The sequence below is a fragment of the Sus scrofa genome, chromosome 16 (assembly GCF_000003025.6).
Source record: "Sus scrofa isolate TJ Tabasco breed Duroc chromosome 16, Sscrofa11.1, whole genome shotgun sequence".
NCBI classification, from domain to species: Eukaryota; Metazoa; Chordata; class Mammalia; order Artiodactyla; family Suidae; genus Sus; species Sus scrofa.
In genome coordinates this window covers 976547-1003544 of record NC_010458.4, presented here as the reverse complement: position 1 = coordinate 1003544, position 26998 = coordinate 976547, and the positions used below count along the sequence as shown (strand labels likewise).

Here is a 26998-nt window from a genome sequence, read left to right as displayed (position 1 = left end):
TATATTGTGAGCACAAATACGCCACATGATACCATACATGGACTGATGCTTTGGGCATCCAAAAGTTGAAAAAGAAAATAAGAAAATGTATTTGAGCAGGTTCATAACGGATAGGGTAGCTTTTGGTAATGGTTTACTTTGTGTCTTTTCCTGACATTAAGAAAACCATCGAAACTTTCATATATATTTTTTATTAGAAATGGCCCAGAGGCGGATAAGGAAACCGTCATGCTAGAAATGATGAGGGCGAAAATGACTTCTCAAGGAACTCAAAGTTTATTCTTTGATTTAAACTAGCCCCCCACCCTCACCTCATGCCCTCAGAACTTGAAAGTTACTGTTTCTTACTTGAAATGTTCAAACTATGTCAAACTCGAACTGTAGTAAAAGTGGTACTATCATTTTTCTATGTGCCAAAGAGAGAAAAAAGATTATATTCAAAACCATTTCTTTCCTCTGTTTATACTTATGTATTTCAGAATTGTTTTGCCTCATTTGAATTTCAACTGTGAATGATTCTGACAATGATGAGACCATGCTATAGAATTGTATCACAGGGCTTTATGAAAGCATTTAACTAAACTTGTTTCTAAATGTAAGAATTAAAATAAATAAATAAAGAAATGTAAGAATTACGAGACTTCCCTATTTCAAGTATCAAAGACATTCTTAGTGTTAACGTTTCTCCTTATTTTTCATAATATAAAACAAGAGAGACAAAAGTGAAATTCCCTTTTCTACCCCTCCTCAGACTTATTTCTCTCTGTTATTTCTCTCTAATTATATCTAATATGTGTATATATATTATCTATACACGTTATATACATGTATATTAGCTTAAACTCAAGAATAACCCTTGTGTGTTGAGAATAAGTATGTATTTATATATAATATGGTTTAATCTATGCTTTAAAAATTTACATAATTGGGGTCATGCAGTATGTATCATGTGCAATTAGCATTTTCCACTCTATATTTTGCCTTTGAGCCTTACGATGTTGATACATTGTGTATCTGGCTAATTTGTTTTTGCCGCCAAATAGTGTTTATCCCACAAATACGTCGTCTGTGATATGGAATTGTATCATTATATCTGTCCATTCTCCCAGTCCTGATTTCTTAGATTGTTTCCATTGTTTTGCTTCTGCTAACATGTAGGCATGAACAGTCTGGTACAGGTCTTCTGGGCTTCGGTACACAGGTTTTTCTAGAGGCTTTACCTAGAAGCAGATTCTCTGGGTGATTGGGTATTTGTACATATGACATTATCACGTATTAACTCGCAGTTCACTCAAGTGTTTCACTAATTTACTCCCCCACATACAGTTTGTGAGAGCTACATGTCCTCATCTCATCTCCAACACTTAGTACAGTCAGACTTTCTAATTGTTTTGCACCCTGTGTTATAAAAACCAAAGAGGTAGCTTTCAATTTCTATTCTTTCAGTTCCTAATAGAGTTAAGGGTCTTTTAGTGTGTTCAGTGGCCATACATTTGTGATTTTTCTGCTCTATATCAGTCATACATGGACTTGTTGACCTCCCTTCCATTTGATTGTTTAATCTCTATCTCACTGATTTGTAGATGTTATTTAAATGCTCTGGAAACTAATCCTTTGATTTATATATTTATTTTATTTTTTATTTTTATTTTTTGTCTTATTAGGGCTGCACCCACGGCATATGGACGTTCCCAGGTTAGGGGTTGAATCAGAGCTGTATCCTCTGGCCAATGCCCCGGCCACAGCAATACCAAATCTGAGCCTCATCTGCAACCTACACCACAGCTCACGACAACACCAGATCGTTAACCCACTGAGTGAGGCCAAGGACCGAACCCACATCCTTTTGGATACTAGTTGCGTTCGTTACCACAGAGCCACAACAGGAACTCCTAGAAACTAACCCTTTGTAAGCTACATGCATTGCAAATATCTTCTCCCAGGATGTGGCTTGTTTTTTCAACTTAGTTTTGGTGTTTATGCTTGTGTTTTTCTTTTTAATTGCATAGGAGTTCAATTTTTGAGCCAAGGGTATGAACAGAATATTAATTCATAATGTGGCCTCTAGAAACAGATAGCCAGGGACCTAATCCGGGCTGCTTTACTTGCTGACTATGGGACTTCCAGCATATTCCTTAAAAACTTCCTCAGTTTCATTATCTATAAAATGGGAAAATATCACCTCTCTCAAAAGGTTCATCATGAAGAATAACTATAAATCAGTTAGAATATCATCTGGTATAAACTGAAAGCTATCAACCTAGCTACTAGGATTTGTGCTATTGATATATTATTTTTAAAGTTCTTTCCTAGCTTTACCAGTTTATGTATCTATTATGTATATGTCTCAAAGCTAAATGTTACTTACAATAGTCTTTGTTATAAATATATACATTCTCACAGTAATTGGGCTCTGGAACTTATACAAAGTTTGTTTTGTTTTGTTTTGTTTTGTCTTTTTGCTATTTCTTTGGGCCACTCCCGCGGCATGTGGAGGTTCCCAGGCTAGGGGTCGAATCAGAGCCGTAGCCCCCGGCCTACGCCAGAGCCACAGCAACACAGGATCGGAGCCGTGTCTGCAACCTGCACCACAGCTCATGGCAACGTCAGATCGTTAACCCACTGAGCAAGGGCAGGAACCGAACCCGCAACCTCATGGTTCCTAGTCAGATTTGTTAACCACTGCGCCACGATGGGAACTCCTACAAAGTTATGTTTAAATATATATGGACTTATATAAATTATATCTATATTTTTATTAAGTTCAATCTTTAGAAACTATTTCTATTTCAAGAAATAGCATTTCAGTAGTGAAAGCAAACTTTATTTCCTAAAATTGAACATGCATTGAAGTTTTGACAGCCTCAAAAATGACTTTTATATCAAATAAAATGATATAATTGTGAGTAATTCCTATCACCTGATAATAAGAGTGCCTGAGATATACGCATACCTTGTGTTTATCAAATGAATAAATAGTTGGCTTTTTAAAAGAGCATTCGCCTTAGAGCAGTTTTTAAGAGAGAGAATAAAATGCTTAAAATATACAATTGTACAGAATCTGAATCTCCTAACAGAGGGAGTAAAGTGTTCACTTAAAGGAAATAAAATCCAAACGCAGTTTCTCCTGGGACTTCTATTTCCTATGATCGGTCATACTTTTAATGTGTTTTAACTGTGCTAAAGGAATCAGGAAGCCATTTAAGTGATTAATGCTCTTTGTCTGCCCAAAAGTCTCTGCTTTGAGAGGATAGTTTCATATCCATTGTCAATGGTATTTTTTCTGTTGTAGTAAAAAAGCGTTTCTTCTTGTTTCAGTTGCACATAAAATTGAAACACTTTCCAAAGAGATGAACAAAAAGTAAATATTATGTTACCATGTTATGTGTAGCTCTGTATATGAAATCACCCGTTATTGTAGATGAGTGGCTAGATCTCAAAAGATGAGTAAAAGCAGGGCACCACCTTACTTGTGCTAAGCAGACCTGAGACATTTTCTTTCAGCTCCAGGATATGGAAATGAAAGGTGGAGAAGCAGGAAATGGCTTATGAACAAAAACAATGGCACATTTCTGTATTATTCAGCATGACATTTATTCTACCGAAAACAAACAACCCTCCAACTTCAGAGGTTTTTGGGGTTTTGTTTATTTGTTTTTTAAGGTGGTTTATCTCTCATTCATGTCATGTCTTCTCTGGATTGGCAGAAATCTTCCTTCCACATGGTTACTCAGGGACGCACCTCAACACAGCACTTATCAAGGAGAGCATATGGAGAGCTCATGCCCGCCCTTCTGTGCTTAGGGCAGGAGATGGCACTTGTAACCTCCTCTCGCAGACTTTCCCATGACCCATCTACATGCAACGGGGCCGGGAAGGGTCTTCAGTATGCCTGAAAGGAGAGGAGAGTGGAGGCTTTGCTGAACCATGGAAGAAACTTCCAGTGACTTGCCCACTCTTATTGCTTCAGGTGGAAAGTAACATGTGTGACAAGTGTGTTTCCCTTTATGACTTTTTTTTTTCATTGAATGGAAGAGTCTTTCTTTTTTTTTTTAATTTTGTCTTTTCATGGTCACACCTGTGGCATATGAATATGGAAGTTCCTGTGCTAGGGGTCGTATCAGAGCAGGAGCTGCAGGCCTACACTACAGCCATGGCAACATTGGATGCAAGCCCCTTCTGCAACCTGTGCAGATGGTTGCAGCTTTTGGCAATGCCATTTCCTTAACCCACTGAACAAGGCCAAGGATCAAACCTGCATCCTCACAGACACTGTTGGGTTCTTAACCCTCTGAACTACAACAGGAACTCTGATCGAATGGAAGATTCTTTAAATTCTCTACTGCTTTACAATTTTCAAAGGTTCACATATGTTTTCACATAATCCTATTTATTTTATCCTCTACCCCTGGTCTTGACCCTCCTTCCTTCTGTCTCTCCATTGGTAACCTCTAGGTTGTTTTCTATAACTGTGAGTTTGCTCCTTTGATGTTTATTCACTAGTTTGTTGTTCCACCTATATCCTACAGTACTTGTCTTTCTTTACCTGACATATTTCACTTACTGTAATGCCTTCCAAGTCCATCCACATTGCTTCAAATTGTCAACCTTTCCCTTTGATGGCTGAGTAGTATTCCATTGTGTGAGTATGTGAATGTGTACACATACAGCATGTATTCTTTATCCATTCATTTGTTAATGGACACTTAGGTTGCTTCCATATCTTGGCTACTGTAAGTAATGCTGCTATGAACATTGGGATGCATGTATCTTTTCAAATTACTGGTGTGGGATTTTTGGATATATACTCAGGAGTGGAATTGCTGGGTCATATGGTAGTTGTCTTCAATTTTTTGAAAAATCTCCATACTATTTTCCACAGTGGCTGAACCAATTTATATCCCCACCAACAGTGTACCAAGGTTCCCTTTTCTCCACATCCTCACCAACATTTATTTGTGTTCTTTTTAATGATCCCCATTCTGACATGTATGAGGTGATACTTCATGGTTTTGATTTGTGTTTCTGTAATCTTTTCACATGCATCATTTCATGAACATCTTTGTATGTACCTGTTGGCTATCTCTATTTCTTTTTTAGAAAAAAAATGTCTATATTCAGTTCTGCCCATTTTTAAAATCAAGTTGTTTGGTTTTTTTGATACTGAGTTGTATAAGCTCTTTGTATATTTCAGAAATAAGTCCTTGTCAGTCATATCATTTGCAAATATCTTCTCTCATTCATTAAGTTATCTTTTCATTTTGTCAGTGGTTTTCTTTGCTGTGTAAAAGCGTTTAAATTTACTTAGGTCCCGTTCGTTTGCTTTTGCTTTTGTTTCCTTTCCTTTAGGGTATGGATCCCCTAAAATGCTATAATTTATATCAAATAATGTTCTGCCTATGTTTTCTTCTTCTTGTAGTTTCATAGTATCTGGTCTTAATCCATTTTGAGTTGATTTTTCTATATGGTGTTAGACAGCATTCTAATTTCATTCTTTTACATGTGGCTGTCCATCTTGCCCAGCAGCACTCATTGAAGAGACTGCCTTTTTTCCATTTTATGTTTCTGCCTCCTTTGTCATAGATTAATTGACTATAGTGTGTATATGTTCATTTTTGGACTCTATTCTCTTCCATTGATCCATGTGTTTTTGTGCCAGTACCATACTGTTTTAATTACTGTAGCTCTGTTTTATAGTCTAAAGTCAGCTCTGTTCTGTGAGCTTTGGAGTTGCAGAGATTAGTTTGAATACCTTCTGAGTTCCTTATGGTGTGTGTGGTCAAATTCATATATATGCATGTGTGTGTGTGTGTGTGTGTGTGTGTGTGTGTGTGTGTGTGTGTGTAATTGGTCAATAGCCAGTTATCCCTCATCTACCAAAAGATACTTGTGATTATTATGAATTATCAGAGCTCAGGTATTCAACAAGTACTTAGCAAAGGACTAAACTGGTAAAAGGAAAGTAGTTGCAAGGAGATGGCAGTAAATCCTGAAAGATATAACATGAGAACATTTTATTGTATCAAAAAAACACCATCTTGGTTTCTTTGGACTGCTGTACAAATTACTACAACTGAGTGGCTTAAAAGAAATTTATTACATCATAGTTTGGGAGGCCAGAACTTCAGAATCCAGGTGTGTTAACAGGGCTACGTTCTCTAGGAAGGCTAAAGGGGAGGATTTTTTTTTTTTTTTTTTAGCAGCTGCACCCAAAATATACGGAAGTTTCTGGGCCAAGGATTGAAGCTGAGCCATGGATGTGACCTATGCCACAGTTGTAGCTGCAGCAACACCAGATCCTTAATCCACAATGCTGGGCCAATTCTTCATGCTGTGTAGAAGTGAACCAGTGCCTCCACAGTGACCCAAGCCTCTGCAGTCAGATTCTTAACCCACTACACCATGGTGGGAACTCCAAGGAGGATCTTTTCTTAACTCTTGCAGGTTCCAGTGGCTCCATTCATTCCTTGACTTATAACTCCAACCTCTGCCTCTGTCTTCACACAGCCTTCTCCTCTGTGTCTTTCTCCTCAAGTATCTTTAATAAGGACACTTGTCATTGGATTTAGGATGATCTCATTTGAAGATCTTTAACTTAATTACATCTATAAAAATGCTTTTCCAATAAGTACCATTTCACAATATCTAGGGATCTGGTGTGGACATATCTTTGGGGGTAAAACCCGCTACAAATACAAAAGCAATTTCTACCCTAATATTGAATGCCATTTACTAAGTGAACATGCTTTGTGATTTTCAAAAATTATAGGATAACATTTCTGTTTTAAGTGTTAAACTTTGCAGTTAGATAACTACTATATAATGCTACATCTTTTTGATGCAAGAAAAAATTGCATTGGACTGAATTTGTAATGTTATCATTTCATGCATCAACTGTCTATAAGCTCTCATCATTGTAAAACCATTTTCCACTTTGCTAAAATGGATTGGCTGCAAGATACTCTAAAAAAAATCGTATGTCTCTTAGGGGACTACTCTTATATTCATGTATATCAATCACGGTTATTCTGAACTCTGATTTTATACCAGACTTCCCTTTTTTCCCCCACTAATGTATTCAGAACCCATCTCTGAGGTACAGATTAAAGTTCTAAAACCTACTTGCTGTTGTGAAACTGATGAGCTATTCATGGAAGCTGCTTGATCAGAGTAAAAGATCTAGTGAAGTAGGTGTGGGAAATCATTCTCAAAATCATACCTGTCCGTAATTGGCATCTAGATTTCTCACAAATTATTTACACATTAAAAAAATGGTATGTTGGAATGATTTGCCTATGTAGTGAAAGAGTTGTTTATAATTAGAAGTTTTACATTTATTTATGTATTTTAATAAACCATTCAGCATAATATTTTTGGGCCTGCATAGATACAATCTGCACAGTACCTTTGGCATATCATTTATGTGAGCAACCCTTTCTGCCTGGGTCATTTTATGAGATATATTTGTAAAGTGAGGATTTGTGAACTGTGTATTAAATTGGTGGTAAAGTGTTATAATCATTATATTACTTAATTTAATATAAATAACTGGAAAGGGCTGCATATGTCTAGAAGAAGGTACAGACTTATTTTATCTCTTTATAATGAAAATGGAGACAGTTACTTACTAGAATATGTTACAAAGACTACATGGAATTATTCAGACTTGTATTTTAAAGTAACTAACATTGAATAGAACTGCAAATATGTGGAAACTGTTGTAAGGAATAAGTATAGTAGGTCGGGATTTGTAAAAAAAAAATGAGCTGTTCTGAAAATTATTGAACGTTGTCCATTTACAACATGCTAATAGCTGTGAATCAAAAGACGTATACATCAAATGGATTAAAGTTAAAATTGTATCATAATGGGATCCCTCTTCTCAATAGGGAATTAAAGGGTGTTCCATGGAGCCACCGTTACTACACCTAATGTACCTTTTTGTCTTACGTCTAGAGTTCTTTCCTTTCTAACCAATTCATGATAGCTATGTTCTCTTTTTTACAGTTCAGCAGAAGAGCAGTTTCACTGGCAATCACAAGGTATAGCTTCTTTTTTTTTTAAATTGAAATATAGTTGATTTACAATGTGTCAGGTCCTGATGTAGAGCAAGGTGATTCAGTTATATAAATATATATAAAGGATATATATATATATATATATATATATATATAAAATTTGTCATATTCCTTTACTTTATGTTTTATTACAAGATATTGAATATACTTCCTATGCTATATAGTAGGACCTTTTTAAAAATCTGTTTTATATATACTAGTTTGTATATGCTAACCCAAACCCCTACTTTACTCCTCTCCCAACCCTTTCCCCTTTGATAACCATAATGTTTGTTTTCTGCGTCTGTGACACTGTGTCTGTTTTTTGAATAAGTTCATCTGTCTCATTTTAGATTCTACATATATGGTATTTGTTTTATCTGACTTACTTCATTTAGTATAATAATCTCTAGGTCCACCCATGTTGCTGCAAATGGCATTATTTCAACCTTTTTTATGACTGAGTAGTGTTCCGTATTTGTGTGTGTGTATCTTCTTTATTCACCTGTGGGTGGTTATTTAGGCTGGAAATACAGCTTCTTTTTTTTTTTTTTGCCTTTGTCTGATTTATTTCACTTAGTATGATAATCTCTAGGTCCATCCATGTTGCTGCAAATGGCATTTTCCATTCTTTTTTATGGCGGAATGGTATTCCATTGTATACATGTACCACATCTTCTTTATCCATTCTTCTATTGATGGACCTTGGAAGTACAGCTTCTTAATGAGCATTTACACTTCCTTTCACATATATCTATATTGATTAATTTTTTAAGAACTATAGAAAGAGACTTATGATAAAGAATATGATAATACCATGATACTAAAATAAATGAAGTAGTTATGATGCCTCAAGATTTCATGGGCGTTAAGCTCTCCTAATTTCCTAGTAACTTTATGTTCTTCATGAATACATAGAATTGGCTGGCCTTGGTTTTCAGTGGTTGTTGTCCAAAGGTTACAATGTGATGATGTCTAATGAGAATTTCATAAAGGTGATATCTTTGGTTAAGATATTTTTGATTATTAAATGATAGTCTCAAGCTCTAACATTTACATTATCAAGTGTTTGTTCATTTTTTTTAAATATTATGTTTCAGATGGTCAAAAAGATATCGAAGATGAGCTTACAACAGGTCTTGAACTGGTGGACTCTTGTATTAGATCACTGCAGGAATCAGGAATACTTGACCCACAAGACTATTCAACAAGTGAACGTAAGTCAAATGACAATTAAGCTTGAAGATAATTAATATATAAGAGCATTATATGGTTAATATCAATATTAATATACTAATTCTTAATGTAATAATATTCATATCTTGATCAGTATCTTTAGGATTTCAAGATTTGTTTATACTTATTTTATCCATTTCACTCTGCTTTTATCTACTTTCTTCCTGCATTACTCCACACTAATTCCTATTTGGTTGTAAACTATCTTAAGTCAGTAATTGGCGTCTGGATTTCTCACATTTATTGGCATATTGGTGATTCTCAGCAATTTTCTGATATCCCTTTTGGCATTTAAACTAGCACATTGTATGAACTCACCATTTAGTTGTTTAATCAACACTATGTCTGCCTTAAAGTTAACTGTCAGTGCTTTTTTAAAACAAATTATTGTTGGTCGAGGTTTTAAACAGTGGAGCAATTATATTACAAAATAGAAAAAAAAGTTGTAATATATACAGTACTCTTTAGTTCTATGCCATAGTATTATGCAATAATTCCTTACATTTCTATATTTAGCTAACTTACATGGCTATATTAATCCTAATAGAATGTTTAAAGATTTCTTTCTTTCTACTTAATTATATATTTTTCAACCAGAGTGGTTAGAAATAAAAGATCTATGAGTTGAAATGAGCCTCACTTTAATAAATCATAAAATTCTCTTGACCTATTTTAATAAAATTCCACAAAAAGCTAAAAATTAAATCATTAAAACATACATTACCTTGATAATTTCTACATCAGAAATCAGTGGAGCATATTATTCCTTAATTTAAAAAAATAAAATTTCCTTGAATAGCCATCAAGATTTGCTATATAAAAAAAAGATATAAGAATAAGATAGCATTGTAATCTTAAAACCATTGAATTTACATATTAGTTCATTTTATTCGTGATCTTTATGACACCACTACTTTTACAGTGGCATCATCATGAAAATCCATATTTATTTTAATCCATATGTATCCCTCAATAAAACTACAAAAGAGGCATGATTTATATTATAGTTTTTTTTGTATTTTATAGTTTAAAATGAAAGTTGTTACCCCTTCTGTCTTAAAGTCTATAGATATATTTCTTTTGTAGAGGTAGTTGTAGTTAGAACTATATTTAATTAATATTTGAATCACATGTACTCATTTTATTAGAGAGTAAGGAAAGCAGATATAGAATAATGTGTCAAGGGGATAATATTTGCTGTCTTATTTTTCATATAATAATAGAGAAGTATATTTTATTATGATTTGGGGGATAGCCATTTTCATGGAAAGTACAGATGAAAGAAAGTGTACATTAAGAAGAAAACAAATTAAAATAGAAATGATAAATCAAGTGTATCAATCTGGCACTACATGCAAGCACACTGAATTCTTTGAAAAGAATAAAAATTCTAATTTGTAGTAAACAAAGATGAAATACTGATGTTATGTTTAATACACACATTAATATTAATGAAAATGAATGTTGACATTAAAAGAATAGACAAAATAGTGACCGCAAATACAATGAACACAAAGAGTGGGATTGGGAAGAATAATGTGAAATGAAGTGGAATTTAATGCAAAAGCACTAAGAAGGGTCAAAAAGGAATTATATAGTGAAATATGTTAATTTATAATTATGTTAAAATCTCTGAACATGTATGCACCAAACAACATAGCACTTAAACATTAAAAATTATTAAAAATGAAACAAGTTGATGAAAAATATTATGAACATTTCTCAGAATTAGACTGACTACTAGAAGAATAAGCCCCAGAATGTTGGAATAAATAATTAACAAATCAATGCATTATATTAATTTTAAAAGTTTTTTTGAATAATAATAAACATTAGTTATGTCTGGCCAAGGAGAACTTATAAAAACTGACCAGCTAATGAACTATAAAGACAATTCTAAAAGTTAAAAAGTATGGAAAGACCACATTCCTTGATAATAATCCAGCAAAAGTAAAAGTAAATAATATAATGATAAGCAAAAATATAATCACATTAAAATTAGGATACATACTTTTGGATCTACAGAATCAAAATGGAAGCACAAGGAAAGTTACAAAGCAAATAAAATAGCAACATTTTATAATGAAAATATAGTGGTATGGTAGAAAACTGCACTCAGAGGAAATCATAATTTTATTCTTAAAACTAATACACCGGGAGTTACCATTGTGGCTCAGCGGTAACGATTCCAACTGGGATCCATGAGGATGTGGGTTTGATCCCTGGCCTGGCTCAAAGGGTTAAGGGTCTGGTGGTGGTATGAGCTGTGGTATAGGTCACAGATGAAGCTCGGATCCTACATTGCTGTGGCTGTGGCATAGGCCAGCAACTGCAGCTCCAATTTGACCTCTAGCCTGGGAACTTTTCTATGCCATGGGTGCGGCCCTAAAAAGAAAAATAAAATAAAATAAAAGACAAAATAAAGGATGGTGTACTGATTTGGGGAACACTAAAAAGAACTAAATAAACCAAAAGAAGCTAGAAAGATGGAAATAATAATAAAAGCAATGCAAAGATAAAGTAATATAAAATAAAAAAGTAGAAGAGACAAATAAATACTAGAAGAGACAAATAAAATAGAAAGGATAAATACATGAACTTTTTAAAAACCTCAAGTCAACTAACAATCCTGAACTTTTGAAATTGAAACACTCTGAGAAACAGAGAAACAGAAACACAAAAGAAACAGAAAGAATTTTTAGTGTTCATTTTTATTTCTGCAAAATTCAAAGATTACCTACAAGGGATGTATCTTTATTATAGGAAAATTACATGCTTCAGTAAGATTTTTTGAAATACCTTTGCTAATAGCTGAATTTTTTTCATTTTTAGAAGAATTAGGTAGGTTATGTTACTATGTACTGAATTATCTTTTCAAAGATTCCTAGGATTTTAGTTATTTGATCTTTTGGTAGGCCCTGATTCCTTATTTGAAGACAGGAAAAGAAAAAAATAAAAATAAAAACAAAACAAAACAAATGAAAAAATAAAGCTGATGAAAGGGCCATTCAAAAGTTTTATGCTAATGGATCTGAACCACAGTGAAGTGTAGAATAGTATTGTTCTTAAGAAACATTTATTCTTAACATTTTCAAAGTCATTTTGAGACTGAACTAATTGAGTAATATTTAGGAAATTAATTTTTAAATATTGAGTAGATGACTGTTATATTGAGGATCAATTATGGCTAATTTTAAGCCCTTAGAATATCATAAAATAAAAATCCCAGCCTCTGTTTGTATTTGTATCAGGGTCCAGATGGGAAATAGATTCTACTCAAAAAGAGTTTAACTGAAGAGAATTTAATTAAGAGACTATTTAGAAAGGAGAGAGAAAGATTAAGGGAACAATCAATTGCCTGCAAAGGTACTCAGGGAGTAGCAACAGATGGAAACCCTTGCCACCCTTGGTCCCAAAGGAAAAATCAAGGTCTAGTGCCAGCAGAGTCAAGAGGCATGGCTTGAGGAGCAGCAGAATAAATATCCTAACCTCTCTCTCTCTCCTCCTGCCTTCTCATGCCTCCCTCTGGCCAAGTCCCATCATAAACCAAATGCCAAGGGAGCATTGTGAGAGTCTCTGTGGGGAGAAGGGCAGAGAATGAATTGGGGAGCAAAGAGAACCACCCGGATGACACTCTACTAAATACTAGAATAATATACCATGTTTATATTCTTTATATACACGTAACGCATCAATATGTAGTGGCTCTTTGACACATTTCATATAGTTAGCACAGGCCCATCACATCCTGTTCATCCTTTGTTTGGGTGATGATTCAATCAATGGACTCATTAGCTAGAATAGACGTGGAATAGCTGATGCTGAATTGAACCTGGCATGCTGCCTTTGAGAGCCAGTGTCTTAGTCCTAACCCAAAAGACACTAAAACAATGCTAAACACAATCTGAAACCAGCTTGGAAAGTTACTTCAGTGGCAACTAGTCTCAACCCCTAGGCACATAGCATGTAATCTCTTGTGTTTAAAAGTTTTTGTTATTTTTATTTCCAAGGTCTGATGAAAATAAAATTTGACTCTTAGCAAACCCATCTTCTTGACCCTAAGGCAAGCAATAATTGCTCTAGTCCACAGATGTGTCATACAGTTATCAGTATTTTTTAGCACTTTCCATTTTTTTAAAAGTGCAATCCTAAACAGTATGTAAATCATGTGTAAAACCTTCGCCATCCCACCACTGTTTTGTGACTGCCAGCTCTGTAATTTCAATTCTAACAAATACATGTCACAGAGCCCCTAGGAGAATTGCTATTGCTTTACCGGACAAAAAAAAAATAAAGTTGTTGATGGACGCTCAGGGCCATTAGCTTCTCACATAACATAGAGCTTGACCCAAACTGCCGTGGACCAAGTACCTTATTTAATCCATGCGTCCTTGGAGATACAAACTCAGAGACAAGGGTCAGTATCTATTAGCCAAAATGTATAAAAATATTCGTCAGTCAGAATCAGAAAGAGAATGATTGGGGGAAAGTGGCTTATATGTTTATAGAGATTGTTAATTTGTTTAAATATTTGTATTTTGAAATGGCAATTATTTCTTTCTGCAGCACTTGACAAATTGAAATTCTACCATATTCTAGAAAATCCCAGCATTCTGGGAAGGAAATCTTAGGAGCTTAATATATTCTAAATATTAGAGAAAAGAAAGGAATGGTATTTTTTTGCATTCTCAAATCAGAGTATATTCCAAAACTCAAGAATCAATCATGTAAGTTAACATTCTGAGCAGGTAAAATCCAAATAGAATAATCATATGAAGTTGGACAAAAGTGAATATATTACTTACTCTTTTTTTTTCTTTTATTATTATTTTTTTTTCCTGCTGTACAGCATAGGGATCAGGTTACTCTTACATGCATGCATTTTTTTCCCACCCTTTGTTCTGTTGCAATATGAGTATCTAGACATAGTTCTCAATAAATTACTTACTCTTGATTTTCATTTTACTGTCTGTCATTTTCACTTCATTATTGTGAATATACTTAATTCTACGAGACAGAATTGTTGAGAGATAAGGTTATTAAAATGCTGTAAGATATAATAGCATGTATTCTTATATAATAATAATAAAAAAAAGGTAAGAGACATCCTTGTGAAGTGAATATCAAGGTTTCTGACAAGCATGGGAACAAAGAATTGAGAAGCAGTTTAGGAGTATAAGATTTTTGTAATGACTAGAATAATCAAAATGATAACTATATTAATAAAGTGGTCCACAATATTGAAGATCTATTATGGTGGAACCTGCGATCCTCATTTATACCTAATGGGGTGGAGAGCCTCTGGGTTGGGGTTCAAGGTAGCCCATCCTGCCCTCGGAGCCAGAAGACCTGGATTCAAGTTCTGCTGTTCCCCTCACTCCGCCAGTGGTTGACGACTGTCACCTGAACTATGGGGAGCCCAAATCCTCTCCTGGACATGCATTTATTCAAATCAGTTGAGTTCATCCTTGGATTGTCCACTCCTTGAGAAATTACTTCATTATTCGCCCTTTGGTCCAGGTATCTGAACTACAAACAGGACGGTCTCCTCTCCAGAAATTTGTCATGGTTCCAAGCCTGAAGTTATCTGATGTTCATGCATCCTTTTGTTTCCTTTCCTATTCACTCCCACCTACCTCCCCCACCAACTTTGGTGTTACAGAGCCAAAGGGAAGTTAGAGGTGGAAGATGTGAGCAAAAGTTGCAGGAAAACACCCAGGTACCACATGGGGTGTAGTCATATTCCCCAGGAACCTACCATCTTCTTTCCCTCCAGATTGTATCTCTACATGGTAGTCTTCAACTAATGTTCAAATTCTTTTTCTTAGATTTCCTTCTATCACATAGACATTTAAGAAGCATGTTGTACCTTCTCTAAAGAGCTCACCGGCTCAGAGGCAGACTGAGGAATTGAAGGAACAGGCAAAGACATAAATACCCAATACTCCTTTTCCATTCCTTTAGCAAGAAAAACCAGTGCAAATTTCTCATTAAAAACTTCATTCTCATCTGTGTTATCAGGGTCTCCTGGAATCAGGCACAAAGTTTAGAGCCTTTTGGAAATTTTTAATGAAAATATAAATGGGTTTTGAAATTGTCAAGGCATCATAGGTGTCCAGCACTGAAATAGGACAGACAGATGAAAACTGGTAGATATGAGGGAAAGTGAAGAGGCAGACAGTCAAGAATAAACAGAATTTTCCCTGGGTCACGGCGGAAGGAGGGGTCTCCCATAATACCTATGGAGACGTCTTATAGGATTCCCCCAGAAATTAAAACATTATAACTACCCAGATCATACAGTACATCAATTTCAGCAGCAACTGATGATATCAAATCTTAATATACCCAGTTTTTGTTTTATCACTATAGGTACAAGTGGTTGTTACATTCTCTTTTAAAATGTCAGTATTAAACACTTATTAACAGTAGCACAGAGAGCCTCTGCCCTTGTGGCATTTACATTCTAGGAGAAAAGGCTGAAATCAAGCATTCTAAATACTATAAGGTCAGGAAGGAAATTGCTGCAGCAATGGCAAAGCTGGTGGAGGATAGAATAGGGCAGCATTTCCTGGAGTGTCCTTGGGATTTCTGGGGGTCCTTAAGAACCTTTCAAGGGTGCTGCAGAGGTACCCATTTTTACAATAATCTCATGATGCTCACAGTGAGAGTGAGAATGAGAGTCATACACAATGAGATTTCAGTGGAGTTTTCCAGAGGCTAAGTAGCACATGATAGCATCATTGCTCTGATGGCTCTTGGAAAGTGTGTGATGCTTCCTTCTTTTTTAAACACTTCTAGTTTTAATATTATAAATAGCGTTCTGTGTCACTCATGGAGTAGATAATAGCCGTTTGGAGTCCTCAGTAATTTTTAAGAGTCTGAAAAGTTTGTATGAGACTGGAAAGTTTGAGAACCACTCTTGTTTTGGGAGAATGATCAAAGGGCCAGGAAGTCATTCTTTGTGAGAAGATATTTCATCAGGGACCTGAATAAATGCATGAGCAAACCATCCAGATATCTAGAGGAAAGGCTGTGATATGCAGCAAATCAAAAACTGGTTCTGGGGAGTTTCCATTGAGGCTCAGTGGGTTAAGAACCCGAGCTAGTGTCTGTGAGGATGTGGGTTTGATCCCTGGTCTTGCTCAGTGGGTTAAGGATCCTGCATTGCCTCAGGCTACCATGTAGATCACAGTGGCTTGGATCTGGCATTGCTACAGCTGTGGCCTGCAGCTATAGCTCCAGTTCAGCCCCTAACCTGGGAACTTCCATATGCCACAGTATGGCCCTAAGAAAAACCAAAGAACCACCACCACAACAAGAACTAGTTCTTTATGGTATTGTAATCCCATAAATACATTGTAATGTTCTCAGAACTTGGCTTTGAAATCTTGTTTTCTTTTAAACTGATTTGTATTCGTTTTCTGTTTCTTTTCACAATTATTGACAGTGAGAAATATGAATCTATTATCTTTAGACTGTTAATTTATAAAGAAGTACGTATAATTCTTTTCCTCATTTTGTGCTACATTAATTTTTTTAAGTGGTAAATAGTCTGAAGACAAAACTTTCCAAGGAAATAGATGGGGACTAGAGCGAACCATAAAAATACCATGCTGTCATTGTAACAGCATGTAAATTCCCCCACATACAGTATAGTTCTTGAGAACTGTACATTTTAAACTAAAGTTATATATTTGAAGTTTATTTTTTGTGATAAATGTCATTTTGCTCATTTCTCTCCATTATATACAGATGTAAAGAAACTGGGTTGTTGCGTAGTGTGAAAGCTTTACCAATCTTCAGTTTATTCATGTACAATAGTCAGACTTGAAAAAGCATACTCATTATGCCTGTAACATTGGTTGAATCTAAATCAGTTTAAAAACTAAATGAATACTTCTCTATTCTTGGGACTAAAGTTTTAATTTTCACACAAAGCAGTACATACATTGAAGGCAATTGACCAGATGAAATCAATATTTTGAAGAAAGAGATTTAGAAATGAAGTCTAAAAACACATCTGTCCGTGGAAGAATCCCATCAGCCCTAAGTGTTTTTGCATAAAAGAGCCACTGGAGCTTTCTCCCTCAGTTCATTTTAGGAATGGTAGATGGGCTGAATAACTATTTTCAGGTGAATACCTCAGTGAAACTCCTACAGATAAGCTTTTCAAGATCAGAAGAAAACAGCTAATTTATCACTGCTTTTATTTATTTATTTATTTATTTATTTATTTATTTATTTATTTATTTTTTAGTTGGCCTCACCTGTGCATTATGAAAGTTCCCTGGCCAGGGACTGAATCTGAGCCATAGCTGCAACCTATGTCGCAGCTGCGAATGGTTCCTTTAACACACAGTACTGAGAATGGACCGCCTACCTCCAGAGAGACCTGAGCCACTGCAGGTCTTTTTTATTTGTTTGTTTGTTTCATTTCTGGCATGTGAAAGTTCCCAGGCTCGGGGTCAGATTGGAACTGCAGCTGCCAGCCTAAACCACAGCCCTAGTACATGGGATCTGATCTGAACTACAATCTGCAGCTTGGGGCAACGCCAGATCCTTAACCCACTGAGTGAGGCTGGGGATGAAACCCATATCCTCATGGATACTATTCAGGTTCTTAGCCCACTGAGCCACAATGGGAACTCCTGCTGTCGGATTCTCTTTTTTTGTCTTTCTTTTAGGGCCTCATCCAAGATGTATGGAAGTTCCCAGGCTAGGGGTGAAATTGGAGCTGTAGCTGCCAGCCTGCACCACAGCCACAGCAACACAGGATCTGAGCCACATCTGTGACCTACACAACTCACGGCAATGCTGAATCCTTAACCCCCTGATCAGAGTCAGGGATTGAACCCACATCCTCATATATAGTCAAACTTGTTACTGCTGAACTCCATGCAGTCAGGTTCTTAACCCACTGTACCACAGCATGAACTCCTAGTTTATCACTTCCTCTTCCAAGTTGGTTTGTAAATTGGCAAGTTCACCCAGAGCCCATAAAGAAGAAACTGCTGCTATAAATGAACCCGATTAATAATGTAATATAAGCAAAACTCATTATTTTCACGCTACAGAGTTAACTTGTAAAATTAGATATGACTAAAGTACTTTAAGCTTGATTTAAATCAATTCAATAATCTTACAAATAATTGGCAATTTTTCTTATTGATTTTGTAATTTATTATAACCCTTTGTTTATATATAATTTCCACCATCTATTTCCTTTATTTTTACTCAACATTTTCCATTAATAGATTTCACCTTTCTTTTTATTTGATGTGGTCCTAAGAATTTGCTCTCATTTAAAATATAAATAATACTTAACCTTCAAATTATTCTTAACCTTCCACAATGCTTGGATAGCAAAAGTGTGGAAATGAATGCAGATTCTCTGACATGTGTATGGGTGTTGCTGGCTTTATTTTTCATGGTCTACATAAAAATAAGATTTTATATCATTTTGAAAGAATCAGTTTAACCTGAGAGTGACAAATGTAAATCTAAACAAATTTGCTACTATCTAGTATTCTGTCCTGGATTTGACTGTCTCAATTTGTGTGTTTATTGTTTGTGATTGTCCTGAATTAACAGCCTGACAAGCATTCATTGAGCACCTATTTAAGACATTGCCAAGATCTCATAGCTGTTTATTTTAGTTCCTTCTGATTAATCACACACTTTTCTTTGGATGGTAAAATAATCCCTTGGAATTAAATTGATATCTTAGTTACCCCTTAGAGACCTCGTCTTGTTCTTGTGGCTTCAGTTTTCAACACTGATAACTTGGATAACAACATCTCTGTTCTAAAATTGCATTTACATAAAACCAAACTTTGATCTTGGAAATTATTTAAAATCTAAGAAGATAGATGGGTCTGTTAGAGCCAGCGTGAAAATCAAGCCCAGATTCCCTTTCTAACCATGTCAGTTCCCACCACTGCCAATGATTCTGTAACTTAAAAATGAAGCTTGTCCTTCACCCAAACCTCAACTCCCCAACAGCCATCCCCAGCTAATCATTCCTTTGGGAAGGACACAGGAGGGGAGTTTCTGCTTTCTCACACTCATTTAGTGCATATTTGTTGTGTTCTGGGACAGATGTTAACTGAAGCGGACCAAAAATTGCAATAAATCCCCTTAAAACCTGTAGAAACAGAAGGTGTGCACTTGGTCATGAGAGAGCTGTACTGTCCACCTGGTTTGCTAGAAAGGACTTACCTGGCACGTTGGGAGACTCCCCAGCACCTATTGCAGTGTCAGCAACGTCCTTCTAATGGTCAGCCGAAGAGTGTCAAGTCATTTGGGCTGTCCTTCCCTTCCTTTCTCCTTAGTTACCAAGTACCGACGAGCTTGTTTTTGTTTTTTTTGTTTGTTTGTTTGTTTTTTAAGGTCCTTAAATGCACACTTTATCTTCCTTCCTAATGTGACCCTATCCCAGTTGTAACTTCCTCTATTACTTCAGTTTCCTTTCTCTGCCCTCCAGGAAATCCTGGTCTCGAGTGTCTCCAAGTATCTAAACACAGAATCCTGCTGCCTTCACATAATATTCATCCTCTCTGCTTTTATCCTGTTACTCTCCTCCCAGAAAACCTTTTGCTTTGAAAGACTGGACATGTCTCTGTTGAAATTTCTCATAGTCTAGTCAGTGCAGAGTGTTAAGGTAGCGTGATGGGGGTAGAATTAATTTTCCTGGGCAATTGGACATCAGAGCAGACTGCATAGAGGAGGTGACGTCTGAACAGCACTTGAGGTTTGCGAATGAATTTTGAGGTTGCCAGAGAAAGGAATTTCAGGCTAAGAGAGAAATTCTCCTTCCTCATCTCTCAGCTCTGACGCTTGTTTTGCTCTGGTTTTTAATTTCAAGCCATTGTAATGATCTGTGCCTCCTGTGTTTCCTTTGTAAAATGAAAGCTCACAGGGTGTTGAAAGAAAACACTGATCAATGGGACAAATTCCAATCAGGGTTTTAATTCTCAGACCATGTGGCTAAGTAATTAGATAATTAGATAATCATACTAATAACTGACATTTGTATAGCAGTTTATATTTTTCTAAGCACTTTCACATCTGTTATCTCATTAGGTCCTCAAATTTGCAGAGATTAAAATTTTGGGGAACAAATAACTAAGTATGGTGAGAACTCACACTCTGAAGCCAGACTGCCCTGCTTGCACCAGGCGCAGCAAGACTGCTGGGTGGTTTCAGTCAGTGGGACTCTCAGCTCTGTCTGCATCATTGGGGAAGATGGCACCTTCAAGGGATCTTGTTGGGACTCCAGGGTTAACAGATGCAAACTGCTCACGACAGTCCGTGGAACTTAGTAAGCACTCGGTAAAGGTGAGCTGGTGTTGCTCTCATCGTCAGCAGCCTCATCACCATCTCTGCTTTCAGAAACTTAAAGATGGGCTAGGATCCTTCAGGTCTCCTGGGTCCCAGACTTGGATTTTTTTTTCTCATCACACATTTCCTCCATTGGCATAACTGTGATATAAATAAAGACTCAGGGATGCCACTTTGTTGACCTCTGGCCTTTTATTATTGTAAAATATGTGATTTAAAGATTTACTGTATTCTGGGACCAATATTTGGCTAAAGCAGACAAGAATTAGCAATTCTAGATAAAGTCTTCTTATTTATTTTCTATTTTTTATTATTGTTTTCTTTTTTTTGGCTGCACCCGTGGCATGTGGAAGTTCCTGGGTCAGCGATCGAATCCAAACTGCAGCTGTAACCTATGCCACAGCTGTGGCAACACCAGATCCTTAACCTGCTGCCCCACAGTGGGAACTCTGATGAAGTCTTTTAAAATCAGACCTGCACAGGGCACTCGACCCAATATTCTGTGATAACCTATATGGGAAAAGAACCTGAAAAGAATGAATGTGTGTATGTGTATAACTGAATCACTTTGTTGTACAGCAGAAATTATTACAACATTGTAAGCCAACTATACTTCAATAAAACTTTACAAGAAAAAAATGTTTTTAAATCCCTGTAAAGGCCTGTGATGTGCATATGATTATGAAAACTCTAAGATATCTCGTTAATTAAAGAAGAAATTAACTGTACATTTTTTTTTTTTTTTTTTTTTTTTTTTTTGCTATTTCTTGGGCCGCTCCTGCGGCATATGGAGGTTCCCAGGCTAGGGGTCAGATCGGAGCTGTAGCTGCCAGCCTACGCCAGAGCCACAGCAACGCAGGATCCGAGCCGCGTCTGCAACCTACACCACAGCTCACGGCAACGCCGGATCGCTAACCCACTGAGCAAGGGCAGGGACCGAACCCGCAACCTCATGGTTCCTAGTCGGATTCGTTAACCACTGCGCCACGACGGGAACTCCACTGTACATTTTAGTGTGAATGTTAATATGACATTCAGTGAGTCTGAATTTTTATGCAAGAAATGAACACCTCGACCTTTCCATCTGCTGAGGTTGCCTTCTGTCCCACTCCTAGAGGACAGCAGGCTTTCCCAGCCAATACTTGGCATCTGTAAGGAGCGGTTCACTGGAGAAGCAGCACCCCTGTCTGAGGTGTGAAGATTTCTCCCGCATATAAATTGGCTTCTATTTAGGGAGAAAGTGTTCACCCTTAAAATGCTGATGTGGGCATGACTTAAATAGTACTTTGATGTTAAGCAGGATCAATTCCTGGAGTTGGAGAAAGAAGAAAGAATAGGGTCTCATCTTGTTTACATATCTCAGAATCATGACAAAGATACACGGATTTTTTTAAATCACTTTAAAAAAAATCTTTTTAGTGACATATAGTTGACTTACAGTATTATGTTAGTTTCAGGGGTACATCAAAGTGATCCAATTATATATATATAATGATCTTATTACATATACACATATATATGTGTGTGTGTTTTATTTTTCAGAATGTTTTCCATTATAGGTTATTATAAGTTATTAAGTAGAGTTCCCTGTGCTATTCAGTAGGTCCTTGTTGGTTGTCTATTTTATATATAGTCATGCGTATCTATTAATCCCAACTTTCTAATGTATCACCCCCCCCTTCCCCTTGGTAACCATAAGTTTGTTTTCTGTGTCTGTGAGTCTATTTCTGTTTTATAATAAGGACATTCCTTCCCGCCCCCACACGTTGCTATGTGGTCTCTATCGGTTTATATATTTGAAAACATTGAGATTTTGGTATTATAGTCGAGATGCTTTTCCAGGGTCAGTGGCAGGTTCCATGTCCCTCAGCTCTGTAGTTCCCTTGGAATTTCTTCCCTTTGTCCGGTTGGAATGACCATGTCTTGGTCAGATCAAGACACATACTCTCTCTCTCTTTTATTTAATACTCTCAAGTAATTTATTTTTAATTCAGTGAATTTTATTATATTCACAGTTGTACAATCATCATCACAACCTAATTTTAGAACATTTCCATCTCAAACTCCCAGTCCACCTCTCCCTGCCCACCACCCTGTCCCCTTTGGTAACTATAAGTCTTTAAAGTCTGAGTCTGCTTCTGTTCTGCAAATAAATTTATTTGCATCCTTTTTTTAGATTCCACATATAAATGATATCATATGATGTTTGTCTCTCACTGTCTGACTAACTTCACTTAGTATAATCATTTCGAGGTCCATCCATGTTGCTGCAAATGCCATTATTTCATTCTTTTTTATGACTAATATTCCATTCCCACATCTTCTTTATCCATTCCTCTGTTTATGGACATCCAGATTGCTTCCATGTCTTGGCTATTGTATATAGTGCTGCAGTGAATATTGGATTGCATATATCTTTTCAAGTCATGTTTTTCTCTGGATAGATGCCCAGGAGTGGGCACATACTCTCTTGAGTTTTATCAATTTATTAGAAAACAGTTGCCACTCCTCTTCCAGGACCCCAGGGCTGAGATATTTTGAACAGACGCCTGGGCTTAGCTTTGAGGATTGTCCCATGCTGGAGAAGGTGTGGAAAGGCCAAAGAAGTCTCTTTGACCCTTTAGGTCAATGTCCTGGAAGCATACATACCAGAGGGTGGCTTATGCTTTTGGTGACCTAATAGGACATTGCAATCTACTGTTATTCAAGTTTATCCTGGAGCAATTAATTGCACCTAAGACAACATTCTATTTCCCCAGGTGGGATTTTGAGGACCAGTCTCTCCGCTTCCTCCAGCACCTCAAGAAGTCTTCTCCCATTGTCCCCATACCCCAGGGAATACATTTCATATCCTCAATGAAGCCAAATTTTACCTCTAGACCAAGTAAGACTTGATGGGAAGTCAAGAGTCCTTAAGAAAAAAATCATAATTTAAAGCCCAAGACTCTAAATGCTATTGAAATCTCTGGAGAATGTATTTTCTACCCCAGTGCACAGCCACGTTAATAAAGTTAATACTTATATGTAAATTTTACTTTTATTATAAAGTAATTAAGAATTTCCCCATCATTTTAACCTTTTTCATACGCTCATATATCTGTGCTCTCTAAAATTGGGCTGAATAAATGCCATTCATTTGAAACCAGGTGAGCAATGGAACACTCATTCTAAAATGCAATGCAGTGTTTTGGCTGTTGTCCACACTGCTTCGTCCTTGCCAGGTGATGTGTCAGTGTTGTAATATTATGATATATTGCTCATTGCTGCAATTACCTTTGTCAGAGTCCATCTAGGTTTCATGCCTGGGATGTGCGAACAGAGTAATGAGACAGAGAATCTTGGTTTGTTTTCCTTGAGTATTGATCAAATACATGGCTGATTGTATAAAAGATGAGCAGATTTGATTAGTTCATGATGTATATTTCAGGAGCACATAAATCATATGTTTAATTGAAATTGCTTTCCAAAGAAACTTTAAATTGCCACCTTCAGATTGGTGCCTATGTAGGTTTCTGGAGATAATTTCATGAGTCTATTCAGAATTGACAACTTCGTTTGACTTTGCTAACTACATATGCAAGGAAGTTCATCAGGGCAAAGTCACACAGTCTTTTTAAAAGGCAAATAACCTGGACACACCACTCTTTGCTCTTTAGATTGTGAAATTATTTATAAGAATTACAGGGTTTTTTTTTTTCATTTTATTTACATTTCCAAACGTCTGGGCACTGTTGCACCTTTTCAACTTTTATTGCCCTGGAGATGCATTATTGCGGAATAGGGGACATGGCCAGTGCAAGCCATTGTATTGGGGTAGACTATCCTGGAAGAAATTGCCAAAGGAAGTCTCAGTGGGAAACTGCCATTGTCAGGAAGAATGCTGACCACTAATTTTAAAGGCCCTCTGTTCTTCCACCATAGCTCACTTTCTTCCATCAAGCAATGAGCTTCAGGGGGGTAGGGACCAAGGAAAAAGCCCTTGGCTACAATCTATCACTGTCTGCCCAGTACCTACCTCGCCCTCCTCCTCTCTGCAGTTAGTTCTCATCTGCCTCTGCCCCATCACCAATCCCACTTCTCCAGGCTCTCCCATATCTCAGCCTGCCCATCTCCTGGGCTCAGAGAGCACCCTATGACTCCATCTCCGTGCCTGACAGTTTTGACAACAGCAGTATGTTCCTGGTGTCCAGAATTAACCTCTGAATGCACTCCCCATCATATTTCTGGTGATTAGCCCTATAATACCATCAGTATGGATTAGATGATTTTTTTGCAAGCTATTGCAAACTTTGCCATCTGGTATACATTACTTTCTTGTGACTCTGTTTTCTAAATTACAGGAAAAGGGATTACAATTGTACTTTTGTTATGTCCTTCATGATGAAATTGGGACAGGATAGAAAAAGTCGTATGTCCTTGCTTGAATTTTTTCCAGAAACTGCATAGATTCCAAAATACTAAGTCTTACCTGTATTAGCTAATCAGCTTATTATTCAATATCTGCTGATGAAAAACTAGTTTTACATTGTTTAGAAAGTTCCGTCAGGGGAGTTCCTGGTGTGGCTTAGCAGGTTAAGAATCTAACAATATCCATGAAGCTGCGGGTTTGATCCCTGGCCTCACTCAGTGGGTCGAGGATCCAGTATTGCCACAAACTGCTGTGCAGGTCGCAGATGCGTCTCGGATCCAGCCTTGCTGTGGCTGTGATGTAGGCTGGTAGCTGCAACTCCAATTCAACCCCTAGCCCCGGAACTTCCATGTGTTGCAGGTGCAGCCCTAAAAAGACCAAAAAAAGAAAAATGAAAAAAAGAAAGTTCCATCAAGGAATTAGAGGGAAGGAGAAGGTTTTAAATACAAAGGTTGTGCTAACCAATGCTTTCTAAGAGAAGACATTATTTTCCCGCAAAAAAAAAAAAAAAAATGGCCCATGTTATGTCAGATCTGCAGTCTCATTTGAAATAAAGAGCCATCCTTAAAAAGAAAGAAAAAGGAACTTGAAATCTGCTTACATTTACTAGAAATGATGCTATTCTCTAAACCAGTCAGAAAGGGAGATGGGATAACAATTATACCATAAGCCATGTGTATACAGTTACCCTCCATCAAACAAGAAGTGATTTTGTACTATGGTTAAGATAACATGAGAACACTTTTGTTGCCAGGTCCCCCCCCCACTCCCAAATGAGCTCAATCCCCTCTCAAACACACCATAGAAAATCATAGTACACTTACTCTCCTCTATACTTCTTTTAATTCCCCAGGTGAGTATGAAATTTGGTTAAAGAAAATTTGCTTACAGAAGAAATGGGCTAACTGTTGCAAAAATTCCATCTAAAAAGGAAGTGGAATAAACCACATTTTCTCATACAAAATATTATTAAATAATAAGGCCAGGAACTGCTCTTCCTTTCTCCATCACTTGTAGTATCAGCCACATTAGTGGCACTGATATAAACACTGTATTTTTTCTTTGTTCTCCTACTGTGCATCACTGTGATGACAGAGATAACTAGCCATCAGAGATCATATGAAATCAGGTTGAATTTTTCATTGTAAGAGAGATATTAATATTTTAAGCACTGTCTACCCTTCAGGCATTGAGGTATTTCATCACTATTTATACAATAGAATTTGTCACAGATTGGAAGGTTTCAAGTGTTTCAGCATCCTGATAATTAAGTAGGAGATATAATTATATTAACGCAATTAACATATACCAGAAGGTGGACTTTTAAATTATTTCAAATGTTTCCGATATTGGCTGATCCAAAAATAACTACTTTATTAACTAATTTGTCTCATAAGAAAAATCTCTATGTAGGTCAGGATGAGATCATTTGGAAAAAAAAAATCTGCTCTTTGGAGAACTTTTAAACCACAAAAAAAAAAAAAAAATCTCATTTGAGAGCTGGAGTCAAATTATATGGTCATTTTAGTTCTCAGAATTCAAAGCATAGATGGCTGGAATCATGTGCGTGTGATAATTCTAGGCTACTCTCAATAAATAATACATGTCATTTCTGCTTCACTGAGGCTGTCACTTACTGCTCTAAATGACTTTCAATGCAGGGCCCAGCCTGCTCTCCCAGAGTGCACTTCAGCTCAATTCCAAACCTGAAGGGTCCTTCCAGTATCCAGCCAGCTACCATAGCAACCAGACCCTGGCCCTGGGTGAGACCGCCCCGGCGCAGCTCCCCGCCCGCAGCACACAAGCCCGAGGTGCGGGCCAGAGTTTCAGCCAGGTACGTTGGGTATGGGGCCCTCTGCTGTGTTGGTCCTTGGGCTCCAAGGGGCCAGAGGGGAAGCAGGGCTGTGAAATGGCCATAGTGCCTCCTGCCTTTTTTAGGAGTACCCTACAACTT

At 36.7% G+C, this 26998-nt stretch overlaps 1 protein-coding gene across 5 annotated transcripts in view; it reads left to right on the top strand.

Annotated features, from left to right (window-relative positions):
* CTNND2 (catenin delta 2) overlaps positions 1 to 26998 on the top strand; it is a 1013144-nt gene that overhangs the window by 518229 nt on the left and 467917 nt on the right. For all 5 annotated transcript variants that reach the window (XM_021076845.1, XM_021076841.1, XM_021076844.1 and 2 more), the window contains exons 4-6: positions 8008 to 8042; positions 9158 to 9274; positions 26706 to 26878. In XM_021076845.1, coding sequence (XP_020932504.1) covers positions 8008 to 8042; positions 9158 to 9274; positions 26706 to 26878 — 325 coding nt within the window. The remainder of the gene's footprint in view (positions 1 to 8007; positions 8043 to 9157; positions 9275 to 26705; positions 26879 to 26998) is intronic.